This window comes from Tamandua tetradactyla, chromosome 6 (genome assembly GCF_023851605.1).
Source record: "Tamandua tetradactyla isolate mTamTet1 chromosome 6, mTamTet1.pri, whole genome shotgun sequence".
NCBI lineage: Eukaryota > Metazoa > Chordata > Mammalia > Pilosa > Myrmecophagidae > Tamandua > Tamandua tetradactyla.
The window spans coordinates 58530696-58547170 of record NC_135332.1 but is presented as its reverse complement, the minus strand read 5'-3'; the positions used below and the strand labels follow the sequence as shown (position 1 = coordinate 58547170).

The 16475-nt window shown below is 58.1% G+C and overlaps 1 protein-coding gene and 1 long non-coding RNA gene across 3 annotated transcripts in view; one reads left to right on the top strand and one right to left on the bottom strand.

The window, feature by feature from the left end:
• The window catches only part of SPNS2 (SPNS lysolipid transporter 2, sphingosine-1-phosphate), a 38300-nt gene extending 22427 nt beyond the window's left edge, over positions 1-15873 (bottom strand). The window contains exons 1-2 of the mRNA XM_077165601.1: positions 15335-15873; positions 1885-1950 (exon numbers count right to left, since the gene is read on the bottom strand). Coding sequence (XP_077021716.1) covers positions 1885-1950; positions 15335-15695 — 427 coding nt within the window. The 5' untranslated portion in view covers positions 15696-15873. The remainder of the gene's footprint in view (positions 1-1884; positions 1951-15334) is intronic.
• Positions 809-3602, top strand: LOC143688059 (uncharacterized). Of its 2 annotated transcripts, XR_013177809.1 has the most exons (4): positions 809-975; positions 1600-1977; positions 2446-3014; positions 3116-3602. It is a non-coding gene; the product is annotated as an uncharacterized LOC143688059 (long non-coding RNA). The 2 variants fall into 2 exon arrangements; XR_013177808.1 differs by having other exon boundaries at positions 809-1977.
• Positions 15874-16475: the final 602 nt, after the last annotated feature.

The window sequence follows — 16475 nt, the reverse complement described above, 5'->3', positions numbered from 1 at the left end:
AATCCAACCAGATGATGCATGTGGGTGAGTTGTCTACCTCTGGCCAGGCTGCTGTAGATCAGTGGGGATTGCTGGGGCTCTGACTTCAAGGGGCATAACCTCAGCAGAAGCCAGGCCACCCTAACCCTCACACCTTGCCTAGGGGCAGACGTCCCCTGTCTCTGTCCCCATTTCTCCCAAGGAGGCTGGACTGGCCTTGATCACACTCAGTGGGGGTTGAGCGGAGGATGCTCAGAGCTGAGCAGAGCTTTGTTCCAGATCAGCCGGCAAGGCTAGGCCCCAGGAGAAGCTCAGGCCAGTTCCCAAGTGACCAGGGGCCACAGAAGGAGGGGTCTGGGGGGCTGGGTTCCTCCTGGGCCTTTCCTTACCATCTCAGCAGCCTGCACCCTCCCACGCTCCCATTTGGCCTAATGCCATCATCCCTTCTGTGAGTGTTGGCCACCACAAGTGCAAAGCCTAGAAGGCTGGAGCAGGGACCTGTCCCAGGCCCTAGGGCAGGCTGACTTGCTCTGGCCCAGCTGGGGAGGTTCAGAAAGGAGGGAGGGGACAGAGGAGGGACTTGGCCTCATGGCTTGGGCAGAGATGATAGCTGCACCCTTAGGAGGTGCTGGAGTACCCAGCCTTGTCCCAATCCTACCTCAGTCAAATCTCCCTTTTTAGAGCTGAGGCCTGGGGCTGTCATATCTCCTCTCTCTGAGTCCCAAAGACCCTCTGGGAAATGAGGACAGGCAGCCAGGCCTGGTATTCTATGAGCTCACAGAGGCTGCTGTTGTTGAGGTCTGGCATTGTGCATGCTGGAATGCCACCCAGACAGGTCAGGCGGGTTCCTGGATAAGCCAGCTCACTCTTGCCCTCTCCCTCCCCGGACAGCCCCGGTGACCACTAGAGCTGGAATTCATATCACAGACCTTCTGCTGCACATCTGACTGGACTTGGCAGCCAGGGAGACAATAGGTGCAAGAGGCTCAGAGACGGGTAGGAACCAAGCCGGGGCTTGGTAGGAACCAAGCATGGTCGGGGCTGAATCAGGGCCAGGTCTCCTTCCCACAACCCTGGGCTCCAGCTCTGGCTCTGAGTCTCTGCCGAGGCCCATGGGTAGCCTGCTGAGGGTGGACCAGCATAGCCTCAACCAAGGGGAAGGCTGGAGAGCTGGAAGTTTGGGTCCCAGGGAGCCATGTAGGGGTAGGGCAAAGACAAGGGAGGCCTGGTGCCCCAGAGCCAGGCCAGCAAGCATCTCTGGGCAGCCTGGACCGATGGGCTGGGGTAACTGCTTAATGACCTGCCACACTGCCCGGGCCCTGCTCACAGCCCAGGGCATCTCAGGCTCTGCCTCAGGTGGCCCTGAAGTCAAGCAGGCAGTTCAGAAGGCTGGAGTCCCTGGGGAGAAGGGAACTGGGTACTTTAGGTCTGGTTCTAGCCACGACCCAGATTCTCAGACTCCTGGCCCCAGGTTTGAGGACCACTTTGGGGCCAACCAGGTGAGTTTTCTGCTTTGTCATATAAGATGATTGCCGGGGTTGATGGCAATGGCAGTGGGGGAGGGGTATGTGAAAACAGGGTCACAAGGCTCTGCTGGCATTCCCAACTTTCTGCCCCCAGGAGCTCCCTCGCTGCCGCCTGGGGATGGAACCCGGACCACTGGGCCTGCAGGTGTCATCCGCCTCATCACACAAAGAAAGCAACAGACGCTCAGGGAAGGGGCATAGCCTGGGAGTGGCAATGGTGGGAGTCCAATGCAAAGCTCAGGCTCCCCTGAGTCTGGGGCCTGGGGAAGAGCGAGCTGGCGTGAGCTGGTGGAGGTCAGCTGCCAACGAGGGAGCCCAAGATGCCAGCACTGGGTGTGGGGGGGGTGAAGGTGGTGGTTGCAGGGGGTGGGGGGCTCACCTGACTGCAGTAGGCCAGCGCCTCGGTCCTTGACTCCAAAGTGCTGCTGGATGTCCAGAAGGACACCTGGAAAGGAAGACAGGGAGCCTACAGGTAATGCCTGGGTGCCCCACCGGGGATCCCCCAGTCCCCGCCCAGCCTACCATCCCACCTTGCGGCACCCAACCTGGCCCCACCTAGAGAAACCCCTGTCCTGCTGTGACCGCCACCCTGCCCAGGCCAACCAGGCCACCTTTGGGATCTTCGAGGTCAGGCTTTCATCCTTGCATCTGCCTCCACCCAAGCCTCCCATCCTCACCCTGGGGATAGGATCCCTCTGAGGTGCAGAGATGGACAAGGGTCCTCCTGGTCAGAGCCCAGAGGGGACAGCCAAGCCTCCCGTATGCCAGGCCAGACCTTGGCCAGACAGGGTGCTGGGACCCTAATCTCCGGGGAGACCGAGAGCCCCCCACCTTGAGGGGGGCAGGCAAGGGTGGCAGCTACCAAAAGCTGGGGACGCCCTCTGGCCAGGCGCCACTCACAGCCACTCCCAAGCGCTTGCGTTCACCCCCACTCTCCCAGCTGCCCTCAGGACTACACCAGGATCCCCCAGTTTTCAGACGGGGGTGCCGAGATGCGGAACGCAGCAGGGGAGGCTTCAGGCCTGCTTCCCTGGGGCGCAGAGGAGTTCCTTGACGCCATGCCTGTCCTGCTCACAAGTTCAAGCTACCTCTGCCTCGCCCAGCGGGATTTTTTTTTCTCAATCTTGATATATATGTATTTATTTATATTGAGAAATCACACACAAACAGTCCATCCATAGTATACAATCAATGACTCACATGATCATCATAGTTGTGTACTCATCGCCACAATCATTTTTAGAACATTTGCATCACTCCAGAAGAAATAAAGAGAAAACTCATCCATCCCATACCCCTTACCCCTCTCTCTCATTGATCGCTGTATTTTAATTCCCAATTATTATTTATTTTTTTATCCATATTTTTTTACACATCTGCCCATACCCTGGATAGAAGAAGCATCAGACACAAGATTTTCACAATCACACAGTCACATTGTAAAATCCATATAGTTACACAACTGCCTGCAAGAATCAAGGCTACTGGGACACAGCTGAACAATTCCAGGTACTTCCCTTCAATACACCATAAACCAGAAAGGGAAATCTATACAATGCATGAGAATAACCTCCAAGATAACCTCTCGATTCGGTTTGAACACGCATTAGGATCTGCTGTGTCGGGGGGCAGGGAGTGGTGCCGCTGGAACCCCTAGAAGCCACCCCTGGACAGCTGCTGATGGACAGAGAGAGCCGTGGCTGCACGGAGGGCCACCCATGCTCCTGGACCCCTCCCACCTCTCAGAGCACTCGACCTGGGCTCCTGAGTCACCGCCACCCCCAGCACCCCCGACCCTCAGGCCCCAGGGGGGCCTCTGCCTCAGGCTTATCTCTGAGGACAGCAGAAGGTGGGGCCACAGGCCAGAGCCCTCAACCACAGCACTTCTGCATCAAGCAGGAAGAGGGGAGAAAGGAAGAGACAGACCCTGTCTTTAAGAGCTCCTCGCGCAGGGGACAGGGGAGGAAGGGACCCAGGCCCTGCCCTCGGGAAACTCCCAGCTCTTCCTGACAATAACAACAGCATTTTGATAAACCCTACAACTACTCTAATAATATATATAATGAAATAAACAAAAAAAGATGATGGTTTGCATCACCAAGCATTAAATGCCTTACATGTTTAATTCTCACATCACCCTACAAACCTGGTACTATTTCCCACCTGACAGAGGAGGAAACTGAGGCACAAAAGGTTACGTCACATGCTCAAAGTCACACAACAAGGAAACTGGGCACAGTGGAATCTTCAAGCACTAAATGATGAGGGTCAGTCTGGCCGATCACTGGGGGCCTGGAAGGGGGGAGTAGGGTGCTACAGCCCCTCCCGAGACCAGGACTGGGGTGCCAGGTAGTTTCCCGGACACCGGCTCAGACCCAGCCAGGGTCCGGGCTGTCTGATAGAGAGATCAGCCTCTGCGTTGTTAGTGCCCAGAGTAGATTCACCATAATTACCCATAATGAAAAGGCGGAGTGAGACCCAGTTAATGACTTAATAACCAAGGCGATCTGCGGCATTGTCTTGAAGGCGGCAGCCAGGACTCAGACCCAGTGACCTGCTCCAGGGCCGTCTAGTGGGAACCCCAGGCGCCCTGCCCTGGCCTCAGAGGCCCAGAGGCCCATCAGGGCCCACAGGCAGCACAGCTGGGCCTGACCTCGGGGAGCTGCCATGCTCAGCACCCAGCCCCACAGCCCACCCCCACAGCTGGGCCCGGACACCGTCTCTTCCCTGGTTGGGACCTCCACTCCTCCTGACATGCAGAGCTGACCCCCTCCCTCTCCCGCTTTGTCACTGTCACCAGTGGCTCCCTAGTGCCTTTGGGGAATGTCCAAGCTTCTCACCAGGTCACAGGGTCCGCCCCTGACAAACCTGCCCCCAGCCTCACTTCTCAGGACACCATTCTCAGGCGTGGTCCCTCAATGCCATATGCTTCCTTTTCTATTCTGGCACAACCTTGCCGGCTGTGCTAATGCCTACCAGTTCCTAAGGCCGGGTCAGATGCCTTCTCTTCTGGGAAATCTTCCCTGATTTCTTCTCCCTCCACCCTCAATAAGCAAAGTTATCCTCACCCCTCTCTGCCCATCCTTGTCACACAGTAGGATGACTTAGTTCTATAAAGAAGACACACAGGGACATGGATTAGAGGTCTTTGGACCCATCGTGGCCAGCAGTACAAGCCACTAGTTAGTGGTTCCTGCTAAGTTCCAGCACTTGGATGGTATATGAAACCTTACCACCTATGCTGGTATTTATGGTGAACACCCCATTTTACATATGAGAAACCCAAGGTGCCAACAAGTGAAGTACCTTAAGTTGTCCGCGGTGGGATGAGAACCCAGGTCTGAAATCCAAAACCAAAGCTTGTTCCCTGCCACTCTATGTCTGTGTGGCCCACACCTCTGTGTGGATGCACCCAGCCAGCCCACACTGTGAGGCAGGGTGTGAACGGGTGGGCAAGAGTCCGCCCCACCCCACCCCACTAGACCTTGAGCCCCTTGAGGGCAGTGGCCATGGTGAGTCATCTCCAGAACCCAGAACAGGGTCTGTCACAGTTTAGGTGTAGGGTGGACAAGAGGCTGGGTCGGGGTGGAGGTGGCACATGGCTCTAGTGTGACAGCAGACTCACTCTCTGGTAGGGAGGCCGTGTCAAACTGGTCCCCCAAAAGGCATCACATGTCCACAGCAAATTGAAGCACTCAGCTTCCTCCCCATGGCACATCCCACCGTCTGACTGGACCTGCTCCACGTCAATGACTCCAAGATCCGCCTTTTGCCTCTGCCTCCAGGAAGCCTCCCTTGACTTCCTCCGCTACATATAGCTCCTGATAACGGGAAGGGACATTTCTCTTTATTCAGAGAGGAATCTGTGTCTCCTCGCAATTCCAGAAGGCCCAAATGGGCTCTAGACCCCAGTACACAGGAAGCTTTGGAGATGGTCCCCCCATCTCTACCCCATCCCCTGCCTCCCAGAGCCAAGGCCTCAGCTGCAGGCGGAAGGCCAGAGAGAACCTTTCCAGGAAACAAGGCCTTGTGCAGGCTGTGAGGCCCCGGAGCAGGCACTGCCTGAGACTTTCTGGGCTTGTCTTCCGTCTTCCGGACCTGGACGGGGCCACGGCCGCAGAGAGCCCGGATCCTGCTGGTCGCTGGCACGGGAAGCGTGTGTCACGGCCGCTGCGCCGGTCGCCTCAGATTTTCCTCGGGGCTCCAAGCTTGTTTGGGCCCACATGGCCCCTCCCTTCTTCACCACAGTCTTATTTTTAGCCTTTTTCCTGGAGGCTGTGGTTTGGTGGGCCACAGGGCAGGCCTCAGGGCCAGGAGCAGCGTCCCACCTCTCAGGGCAAGCCCACCCCACACGCCTCACCAGCTCCGGGGAGTACCAGGCAGCTCCCCTCCCACCCCCATACCACAGCTCAACTCCTAATCCGGGTCTCTCCAGGTCGCCACCCCAAATCCACATCCAGAATCTCCTCTGGCCACACACAGGCTCTCATCCTGAAGCCAAGACAATGTTCTAGAATGGCACAAGTGACCCAAATCTTCTCATCCAGGGACCCCAGCCACACCCCCCCAAGCTTCTGGATCCCGCCTCTCGCCCAAGGTCACCTGTCCCTCCTGCCTCCCAGGATCCTGCCTGGGGCCTCTCCCTCCTGCACATCGGCCCATGATTGTGCTCACACCCCTCTCACGCTGGTGGTGAAAGAAACCCTGACCCATGCCCTCTGCCAGCAGCTCCTTTGCTCTCCTTCCTTCCCAGCTGAAGTTCCTGAAAGGGCTCTCTCCTCCCCACCCCTGTGTCCTCACCTCCCTCACTCCCCTGCCCGACCACATCCTGGTGGCTCATCCCTCAGCCTGTCCCCCTCCCTCATCTTCCCAGCCACCTGGACTCTGCGTCCACGGCTCAGCCACTTGGTCCCACTTCCTGGGCAGCACCACCGCGTGACCCAGGCCAGACCCCTGGGAGCCGGCCGGATCACCCCACCCCCACTCCCATGCTCCTGCAGCCCCATGAATGCCAGTCCCGGGCCCCAGCGCGTCTCTGTCTTCTTCACCACTGGCCTCCTCCCCGGGCTCCCTGCCTCCTGCCTCCCCTGGCTGGCCCAGCAGCCCCTCTGTAGCCTGTTCTCACAGGTACTTTCTGATCACCTCCGAAGTTCCAAGCCCTGGATGAGGCTCCAGAGACCACAAGACAATTTCTGGACTCAAGGAGCCGCTGCTGTGGTCCTTTGTTTCCTGGTCCTGGCTGGGCCCTAGAATCACCCACGAATTCTTCAAAATCTACCCCTGGTGCAGAACTACCACCACCATCACCATGACAACAACAACACAGTTATGGTTATCGGCAGCTAACACGTGTTGAGTGCTTATCACGTGCCAGACGTTGTTCCAAGAGTTTTACTGGTGTTAGCTCATTGCGTACAGCTACCCAATAACACTCCCTGGCTCCCCATTGCCACCCAAGTAAAGCCCAGACTCCTAGCATGCAAGGCCTCCACGATCGGGTCCAGAGTCTACCCTACACACACATGCACGCCCAAATGCATACACACCCACACACAATAAGCTCCAGGCAAAGGGCAATGTTGCTAATTGGCTGATTGACCTTTCACCTCCCTGGACCTTTATCCCTTCTTGTGTAAAACCGAGAGACTGGGGAGCTCAGTAGAACCAAAAGCTTCCTGAGAGTCCCAATCGCCTCGAGGGAAGGTGCTTGGTAAAATACAGCTTCCCCAAACTTCTCCAGAGGTGGCACCCAAGAACCTCCTGTTTCAATGCATTGCCCAGGTGATTGGAAACCCCTGGCCAGGTTCACCTGAGGCCCCCTAAGACATTGCACAAGAGCCTGCAGGGCAGCTTTCCTGCAGCTGCACCCTCTTCCTGAAACGTCTGTCTCCATCTGAGATCAGCCTCCTTTTCCAGGGCCCAGGCCCAAGGTCGCCTTAGGCAGGGCAGGATGCCCTCCAACCCCCTTCCTCTGAGGTGTTTGGTGAAGGACTGCCTGCAGCCTCTGGCATTGACTCACCCACCTGGCTGGTCCCAGAGGCTGGTGGCGCCCCATCACTGCTGGCCCTGGGGTATTCCTGGGCTCTTCCTCTCTTCCCCAACCAGGCCCAACCCGCTGACATCATGGAGTTCTCATGAATGCCAAGGTGCAAGAGAAAACCCCCTGCTCAGGTCAGCCCCAGACGCAGGAATGAACAGCATGACCCTGGAATTTCTCCCTGCCTAATTAGCCAAGACAGGCCACCCAGCCCTCATTGCCCCGTGTTCACCCTGCCCAAGTCTCCCTCAGAGAAGCAGGCAGCTTAGCTGAGTTCTCAAGGTCCTGGACTCCAGAGCCAGACCACCTGGGTCCAAATCCTTGTTTCCCCACTTTCCCTGCAGTGTGACCTTAGGCAAGTTACTTAACTTCTCTGTGCCAGTTTCCTCCTCTGTAAAATGGGTTAATCCTAAAGCCTGCTACATCCGGCTGCTGTGAGCGGTAAATGGGTTAATCCATACAAAGTGCTTAGAACAGTCAAAGCGGGCACTCAATAATGTCATCACTGAGCATTAGCCACAAAACGATGGAGAAGTCCTGCTTCAGTTTTCTTTTCTCCAGAAGGGAAGCAGATCCTGGAAAGACGAGGCCTGGGCATCCGAAGGGACAGGCCGTGCCTGCTATTGGCCAGGCCCTCTCAGAGGGACCCTGGGCCTCAGCCACAACTCCCACCCCGGTAGGTAATTACAGGGGCCTGGGGGCCTGGCTCTGCTGGCCTGGCTTTGGATGACCAAGGCTGGGAACCCACAGCCTGGCCCTGCTGCTGTGAGCCAAGGCAGCCCCTCAGCCGCAGCTTTCAAGCACACACACCATACCCCCTGGGCCCCCGCATCCACCCAAGCTCCCATGGGCAAGATCCTATCCCCATCCCTCAGGGACAAGTTGAGTGACCTCCAGCGGCATCGGGTTCCTTCTGTGAGCCTCAAGGTACCCATCTGAGAGGTGGCCCAGGGCCCTAATACATCTTGGCTGAGCCCATTCCTGAGCCTCAATTGCGTTTGTTCTACATATGCCAACCCTCTCCCTGCCACCCCACACATCCGGGTCATCCATGTCAAGACAGTCTCGTGGTCCTCTTTGCAGAGACCGTGAAGATGAGACCCCCAGCTCAGAGCCTCAGTCTCTCAGAGAAACCCCGCCCCCTCCCCAGAGACCCTCGACTCTGCACTGGCCTCTCCGGGGCACCGCAGCTGAAGACCACACCTCTCCCTAAGAGCCCGGCTTGCAGGCTGGGACCGCTCCAAGGAGGTGCCACCCCCAGAGCCCAGAGAGCCCTCCCTGCACCCGGCCAAGTCTCTGTGCCCAGAGTGGGCGGGGCTGGGCAGCCCGGCCTCTGCCCTGTGGTTATAGTCTATCATTTGGGGTCAGCTTTCCTGGAACCAGGCTCTTTGCCTTAGCAATTTGGGGACTTTGCACAGCCACTCCTTGCCCAATTCAGCCTCCTCAGCCTCGTGCTGGCCCAGGGACTCCAAGAACACTAGGGGCCAGGGAAAAAGTGGCCACACCCTTATCCGGACCCAAGGAGGGTGCAGCTGGGGTGGACACAGACAGAGGATAAGGCAGGGGTACGGGGGCAGAGGGCGGTGGAGAGAGATAAAAAGACCTCAGAATGGCGAATCTCAAGCCCACAAACCCTCAGTCTTCTTCCACGTACTGCTTCGGTAGCCCCAAGAGACTGGGGACTCTTGTTCCCATTTCTCAGAAGGAAAACAGACGCAGAAAGGTGAACGGACCAGAGGCCCCCTGACCAGGCCGGAGCCAGGCTGAGCCGGCCTCCCAGCTTCAGAGCTGGCCTACGTGCCCTGCTTTCACCCTGACAACCCCCCAAAGAGGCTGCAATCAGTCCCCTCACAGCACACACACACCAGCTGCCCTCACGTGGGGGCTAGAAACAGTCATGTGACCAAGTAACGCCACCCCTCTCCAGGCACAGCCCTTTACAGTTTACAAAGCCTGATCATGCTCCCTGGTTCCTGGGACTGTGTTTGGCACACCCGCACTTGGCAGTGCAGGGACCATAAAGACCTCTTAGGACTATCAGCTGGGGGGAAGGGTATGTGTGCGGGGGGAGACCCCAGCTAGGTCTCCATGAGGGCAGAGGACTGAGGGGGAGGCTGGGAGGACAGCACCCCACCCCTAGCCTCCAAGCTCTGGCCAGTGTATTTTGCCTGCTTATTTCTTGCTCTCATGTAAATGCTTCTGCCCTTAGCTCTATCGCCCCCAAGATCTCTTTCCCCAAAACTCTCAGGCACCAGGAGATGAGATGAACAGGCCATCACATACCAGCACCCTGCTCCCCACCTCTTTACTGTATACCCTGGGCCCCTCCACTTTCCCTTGAGCAAAGCCACCCCATGCCCTCCTGAATGTATAGAAGTTGCTCTGCCCAGCTTGGGGGTGGGGGCGGGGAAGTCCCATTGTCAGGCTTGGGGCTGGGCAGACAACGACCGCTGCTGACCACTTCCTCCTATTTCCTTCCCGGAGACGCAAGTCCTGGCGGTTCCCTGTGTGCCCTGGTCAGGACGAAAGGGCAGCACCAGCCACTGGCAGAGAAGCCTTGGCCTTGGCACAGGAGCATGGAGGGGCTGGCCTGAATCCAGGGCTGTCCAAACCTACACAACTCTCCTTCAGCTCTGAAGAGTGGGCTTTGGGGGTCAGGCAGAGCTGGCTGCATCCCAGCTCTGTCACTCCAGCAGTCAATAAGCCCAAGCCTGTGCCAGCCCTGCGTGCACCCTGGGGTCACAGAGACAACCAGGAGCAGCCTCTCGAAGGCTGGAGGGAGAGGGTCACCCTACACGGTAAGGGAGAGGGTCACCCTACACGGTAACAAGTGTTACGTTAGATAACACTGAAGAGAATAAGGTTGAAAACCAGGAGTTAGGTACCGACTCAGCCTAGAGAGTTGGGGAAGTCTTTTTGGAAGGAAAGCAGAGGCGCTGCCAAGACTTGCCAGGGGAAACTGAGGTTGGCTGCTGCAGCTTCTGGGGAACAAACCTGGTTATCCTGGGGGAAGGAGGTACAGACCGAGCCACAGACCAGCAGCCAAGAGTTCCTGAGACCAAGTGCCCCATGCTACCCTTGGCCATAGCATGGGAAGGAGAACACCATATTCATGGACTCAGGGCCCAGAGTGGGTCAGAACCTGCCTGAAGTCACACAGCAAATACGGTAAACCCAGAAACAGGAAGCTGAGCCCAGGAAGCTAAGGTCTGGAAGCTTGTTGGATCAGGTCAGTCTTCTCTTTGCCTCCCTCACTATACTCAGGACTTCAAGCCCCCAAGCCCAGGCAGAAACAAAAGCCACTTCCTAGCTGGGGAAGGGGCGAGGCACTCCCCCTGTCTGAGTGGCTCTGATGGGGCAGCCTCACTCTCAGAGCAGGCTGCAATCTGCAGTCCTGCAGCTTCCTGCAGGTCAACAGTGCAGCAGAGGTGCTGGCAGGACCAGCAGCAGGTGCCTGAGGAGGAAGAAGGAGCAAGGAAATGGGCAGCTGGCAGTTAGTCACTTGGGCGCTGACATTCCAGGCCAGCCCAGTGGCTCACCTGCGTGCTGACTCTGCCAGGCCAGCGCTCTGGAATGCAGCCCTGGGACACCCCACCTCTCAGACCTTAGAGGGAGTTTCCCACAGTGAAGACGTGGCATGGCCAGGGTAGGGACACGTGAGGGGGCAGGGCAGGAGGTGTTTTCTGCCCTCATTCTTAGCGATAGCTACAAGTCCGGGGCTTGGCTCAGTTCCACCCACCCAGGGAACCCTGCGCAGGGTTCCAGGCCTCAGTTTCCCCTGTCAGCTCTGGACAGGCTCAATCTGGCAGATAAAAATGAGCCGAGAGGAAAGTGAGCCCCAGCCTGGCACCCAAGGGGCCTAACAGCTCTCTCCCTCTGCACCCAGCTCAGCTGCTTGGGGAAGCCCCCAAGCCCTGCCAGGCTTGTGCTCCCAGCTGGGTCCCTGCGCTCCTCTCTCCTTCCAGGTTTGTGTTAGTGAGGGGTTGCTATGGCTACCAATCTCAGCTTCATTGGCAAAAAAAAGACTCCCCCAGGGCCGGGCTCTGCCTTTCCTCACCAACCCCCACCCACCAACTCCAAGTGCCCAGTCTGCCATGGGCTGGGTCAAATGGAAGGAAAATTGGTTTCAGGAAGGGAACAGATACCCCAGAGAAGTTGGGGAAAGATCTCAGTTCTCAAATAGTCTCAGATAGCCAACATGACAGGGCCCAGGGCAGCTCTCCCTTTGCTGCTACCTACACCCCCGAGCTCTGCTTCCATTTTGCAGATGGAAGAATGGAAGCCCAGAAGCAGGGGTAGCTCTGGCACCAGGAGCTAGGGAGAGGGTCCCTGAAGGGCTGTCTCCTGCTCTTGACCCAGCAGCCACAAGCAGGCTCATTATACAGAGTGTGTGGCTGCCAGGCTGTGTGGGGCAGGGGTTCGGGGTTATCTGGTCCCACTCTGCCCTCCTGAGTGACCTTGGATAAGTGCCTGTATTCCCTGGGCATCAGGGTCCCTGTCCGTGCGAGATGGGTGCAGCCAAGATTTTTCTGGGCTATCTCAATTTCATCCAAGAGACCAAAGCAATGCTCGCTAAGAAAGGCAATGCAGGAGCCTGGCCCTCCTCAATGGCTGCCCTCAGGGGCTTCTCACGGGGGCAGGAGAAGCCATAATTAACTGGATCACTGGGTGGCTCTGGGAATGCTAGAGCAGACGCAGCAGCTCCTGGAGTTCCCAGGATGAAGACCAGCCCTGGTGGAGAAGGGAGGAATCTGCAAAGGAGACCTGAAAAGGGCTGTCATAAAGCAAGAAGGGGAAGGGTACGGTGGCTGGAGGTACACCTTGAACAGAGGTATGGCAGAGAAGGCAGCTGGCATTTTTAAAGCTCTCCTAGGAGTCTGGCCTTGTACCAGGTGCTTAAGATGCTGTCTCATTTACCCCACACGACCTGGGAGGTGGAGAGGAAGAAACTCTCACACAGATGGCTCAGGTGATGTCCCAAGGTCACACAGCTGGTAAGCTGAAGAGTCTGGACTCAAACCCTGGCATCAAAGACTCCAGGCCTGTGTTGTCCCCCTGGGTGGCCCCAGCCACGGTGGCTGCCGAGCTCCTGAAAAGCACCAGTCCAAATTGGCATGTGCTGTAAATGTAAAACCCACCACAGAGTTTGAAGACTGAGTATGAAAAAATAAGGTAAAAGGTCCCTTTACTAATTTTCAAATGGATTACATGTTGAAATAAAAATACGTTGGATATGAGTTAAATAAAATATTAATTAACTTCTTGTTTTCCTTTTTTAATGTGGAAAATTTAAATTATATATGGGGTTCACATTATATTCTTTTGAGACAAAGCAGATCTAGCCCATGAAGACAGAAATGTACAGATGGATTTAAGGGAAGAGAATGAAGACCCATCCCATTTTTTTGATGGGGGAGCTGTGGCTACAGGACTCAGAGGCCAGGTGGGGCTGGACGTAGAAGGTGGCTAAGCAGCAGATTATCTGTATCCCCACCTGTGTCCCAGCTGGGCCAGCCAGCAACAGGTGGACTAAGGCCTGGAAGGTCCATTCCCCTGCCCACCCCCACCCACCCCCCAGCACAAGACACATCAAGCCATAGTAGTTGCCATAGAGAATGTAAATGTTCCTAAAAACTGACCTTTGCGAATAGGGAGTGAGTCTGCCATAAAGAAAGAGAGATGGAGCCAGGCTTATCCGGAGAGGAAATCTGTGCTGTGTGTTGGGGGGAAAGAAGGGGGGGCAGGGCGGCACAGGAGCTCCCACCCCTGGCTGGGACAGGGAGGGATGCACAGCTCAGCTGGGTGTTTGCACAGGGGTTTCCTGTGCCTTCCTCCCTACAGCCCTACTCCCCTCTTAGCCACCAGTCCCCGCCCCCCTTACCAATTCATGAGAAATCTCCTATCTTGTGCATTCTAACTCATGAATTCTTACCAATTCATGAGAAATCTCCTATCTCCTATTTTCAAGCATTCTAACTCTGGGACCCAAGTAAGGGTGGGGCAGATAAGCACCAGGCCTCCTGATCCCCACCCCCATCCCCAACACACACACACACACAGCCCCTGGCAGAGTTAGTTCCCCTAAGAATATCAGAGGGGGTGGTCTAGGGCCGGAAAAAACAACATGGAAAGTGTTGCAGTGCCAGAAGCTTCGCCATTCATTCCATAGCTAAGAGAGGGAGGGGAAAACTCTTCTCAGGCACAAGCTTACTAGGAGAGCTAGCGCCAGCTTTGTCATCCACTCGCTGGGTCGTACAGGACAAGAGCCATACAGGAGCTTTGGTTTCCCCATCTGTATATGGATGCCTATTTTGCTCTGAGTGCAGGTCCCCAGTGCTCTCTGATTTCTCCCCACAGGGTGGCACCTAAGCTCCCATCCCAGGCAGCATGGCATATGTGCATGCATGGCAGGGACTGGTATGCCTGGGGGGCACTCGGTATTCCTGCTCCCCAGGCCAAAGTAAGGGTCTCTTGGGGATGACCCAGCATACCCAGAAAGAGGGGGAGACTGAGACCCAGAGGAGGCCCCCCCAGTGGCCTGCTGTGGGTGGCCACCCAGACAGTCATTGTGCCAGGATTTCCCTTTCACAATTGTCACAAAGTTCTCTTTAGAGTCTGTTCAAATTTTCTCTTGCTGTCTTTTTTTTTTTTTTTTTTTGTCTCCAGATTTTACTAAACTGTGGTTAGGCAGGTTCTGGGCCAGCATACCAGGTACTCAGTCATTTCTCACCTCCCACAGGGAGCCCCCACCTATGCCAACCTGGCCAGAATCCTTTTGTCTCAAGGCTGCACCATTTCTACCCATGGACAGATCAACCTAGGGCAGGTCACTATTCCCAGGCCCCTGGGAAGTGAGGGAGGAGGGCGAGCAGACCCGAATCCCAGAACCTCATCCATTCTCAAAGGGTCCAGGGATCAACAGACCTCACAAATGAGGAAGCAGACCCAGACACAAGCTAAGACTAGCCCAAGGTCATACACCAATCATATCACAGGCAAGGCTAGGGCTAGAACTCGGTTGTTCTATCCACCCCCACCCCATCCCCAAGACTGGTTCCCAGAGATGCTCAGAGAGGATGAAGCGGCCCCTGTCTAGTCCCAGCGGCCTGTGCCCTGCCCCAGGCCCTGAGCGCCATGGAGCAAGGGGGAGGCGTCTTCAGGCCTCTAGCCAGGGCCAGCTGCAAACCGCATCCTGGGTCCCCAGGCGCCGCGGACCCGCCCCGCCCCTCCCTCCGCTCCCCGCAGCCCGGAGTCTTTGTCAGCCACGCGCTCACACGCTCACACACACATCCGCGCTGCCACGCGCGCACACACTCGGTCTCCCTGGCGCACACCCGCAAGGGGCGCACGCACTCGTCGCACGCACGCAGGGGGGTGGAGGCGACCGAGGAAGGAACTGCTGGGCCACCGACGGACAGACAGCCTGGGTTGGGGGAGGGGGCGGAGAGGCCCGGGACCCTGCGGTTGGGGCAGGAGGGAGTGCGGAGGCAAGAATACTAGAGAGTGGCAGAGGAGACTCTCGAGAAGAGGACAACGGATGGATGGGACGTCAAGGGCTAGGCTGCTCCACGGGTGGGGGCTCCCCCCGTACCTGACCCTGAGGGATGGTGGGGAGTCTTTGGATTGGACCCGTGTGAGTACCGGGGCATCGCTTGCCCAGTTGGTGCCCGAGCAGACGGTCCCATAGGGAACCCACGTTGGGCTTGGATATAGGAGGCCTGAGACCAAAGTCTCCCCGGGGTACCTCGAGGTGGGGGTCCTGACCCTCGGGTTAGGTGGGGCACTCGCTCACCTGCCACGGTGTATCTGTCCAGGTAGTTGAGCACGTTGCCCAAGCTGAGGATGGCGGCGGCTGCCCCCCGCCCGCGGCCCAAGCTGGCGGGTTTGGGCTGCTGCGCGCTGGGGCCCTTAGCAGCAGCTGCGCAGCCGGGGGTGCCGGGGGGCCCGGGTGGGGCCCGCCTCACGCTACCGGACAGCGTCTGCACCTCGTCGTCGGGGGCCGTGACTCCAGCGCCGCCCGCGCCTCGCGCCCCGCAGCAGCTGCCACCGCCAGCCCCTCGTTGCGCCCCCCGGCGCCGGCGCCGCCGCTCCGCGTCTGCCTCCTCCTCCTCCGCGCCGCCCGCCGCCACCGAGGCGCATTCCAGGCACATCATGCCGGCCGGGATCGGGGCGGCGGGGGGCGCGGGGGGCCCGGGGCCCAGCTCGGGCCCGCTCAGAGCGAGAGTGAACCGCGAAGTCGCCGCTGCACCATTCCGGCCGGGCCCCTTCGGCTCCTGCGCTCCGGCCGGGGCTGCGGCGTTGCCACTGTTCAGCCCGATGCGCCGCTGTCGCGGCGGCGGCTGACAGCTGCGCCCCGCCCCGCCCCGCCCACCGGGCTCTCGCCCAATCGGCTCCAGGTTCTGGCCACAGCCCCGCCCCGCACGTGCTGCCCGGGGAGGGTGCGGGGCCGCAGAGCCCCTCCCGCCCAACAGGGGCGCAGTCTTGCCGGAGCCAAGCGGTCGCCGAGGTCCGCGAGGACTGGGAGGGGGTTTACGGGAAGCTCCGGAGCCGGGAATAGGATGAAGGGAGCAGGACTCCCCAGCACCTGCTTTATACCCAACCCCCGAATCCCGACGACGAGGGTGGGCTCCTGGCGTAGACTGGAAGACCGCTGAGGGCTACGGCCCAGGGCCTTTGGACGTCCTAGAGAGAGGGTCGCAGACGGTTAAGACTGGGGCGCCGGTTCGAGAGCCTGTGGCCATTCAAGCAGCTCCCCACCCGGCCTGGTTTAATCAGTTCAGGGAGGGTTGCGTAAGAAGCAAGAAGCATGGAAGGTGGGGGGCTTGGCGCAGGATCCAGGCCCCTGCGAGGCCCAGGAGGCTGTGTCGCCTGCCTGTCCGGTGAAACCCAGCCTAGTCCCGACGTCCCCTTGGGCCCATTCCTGTGTGCGCACG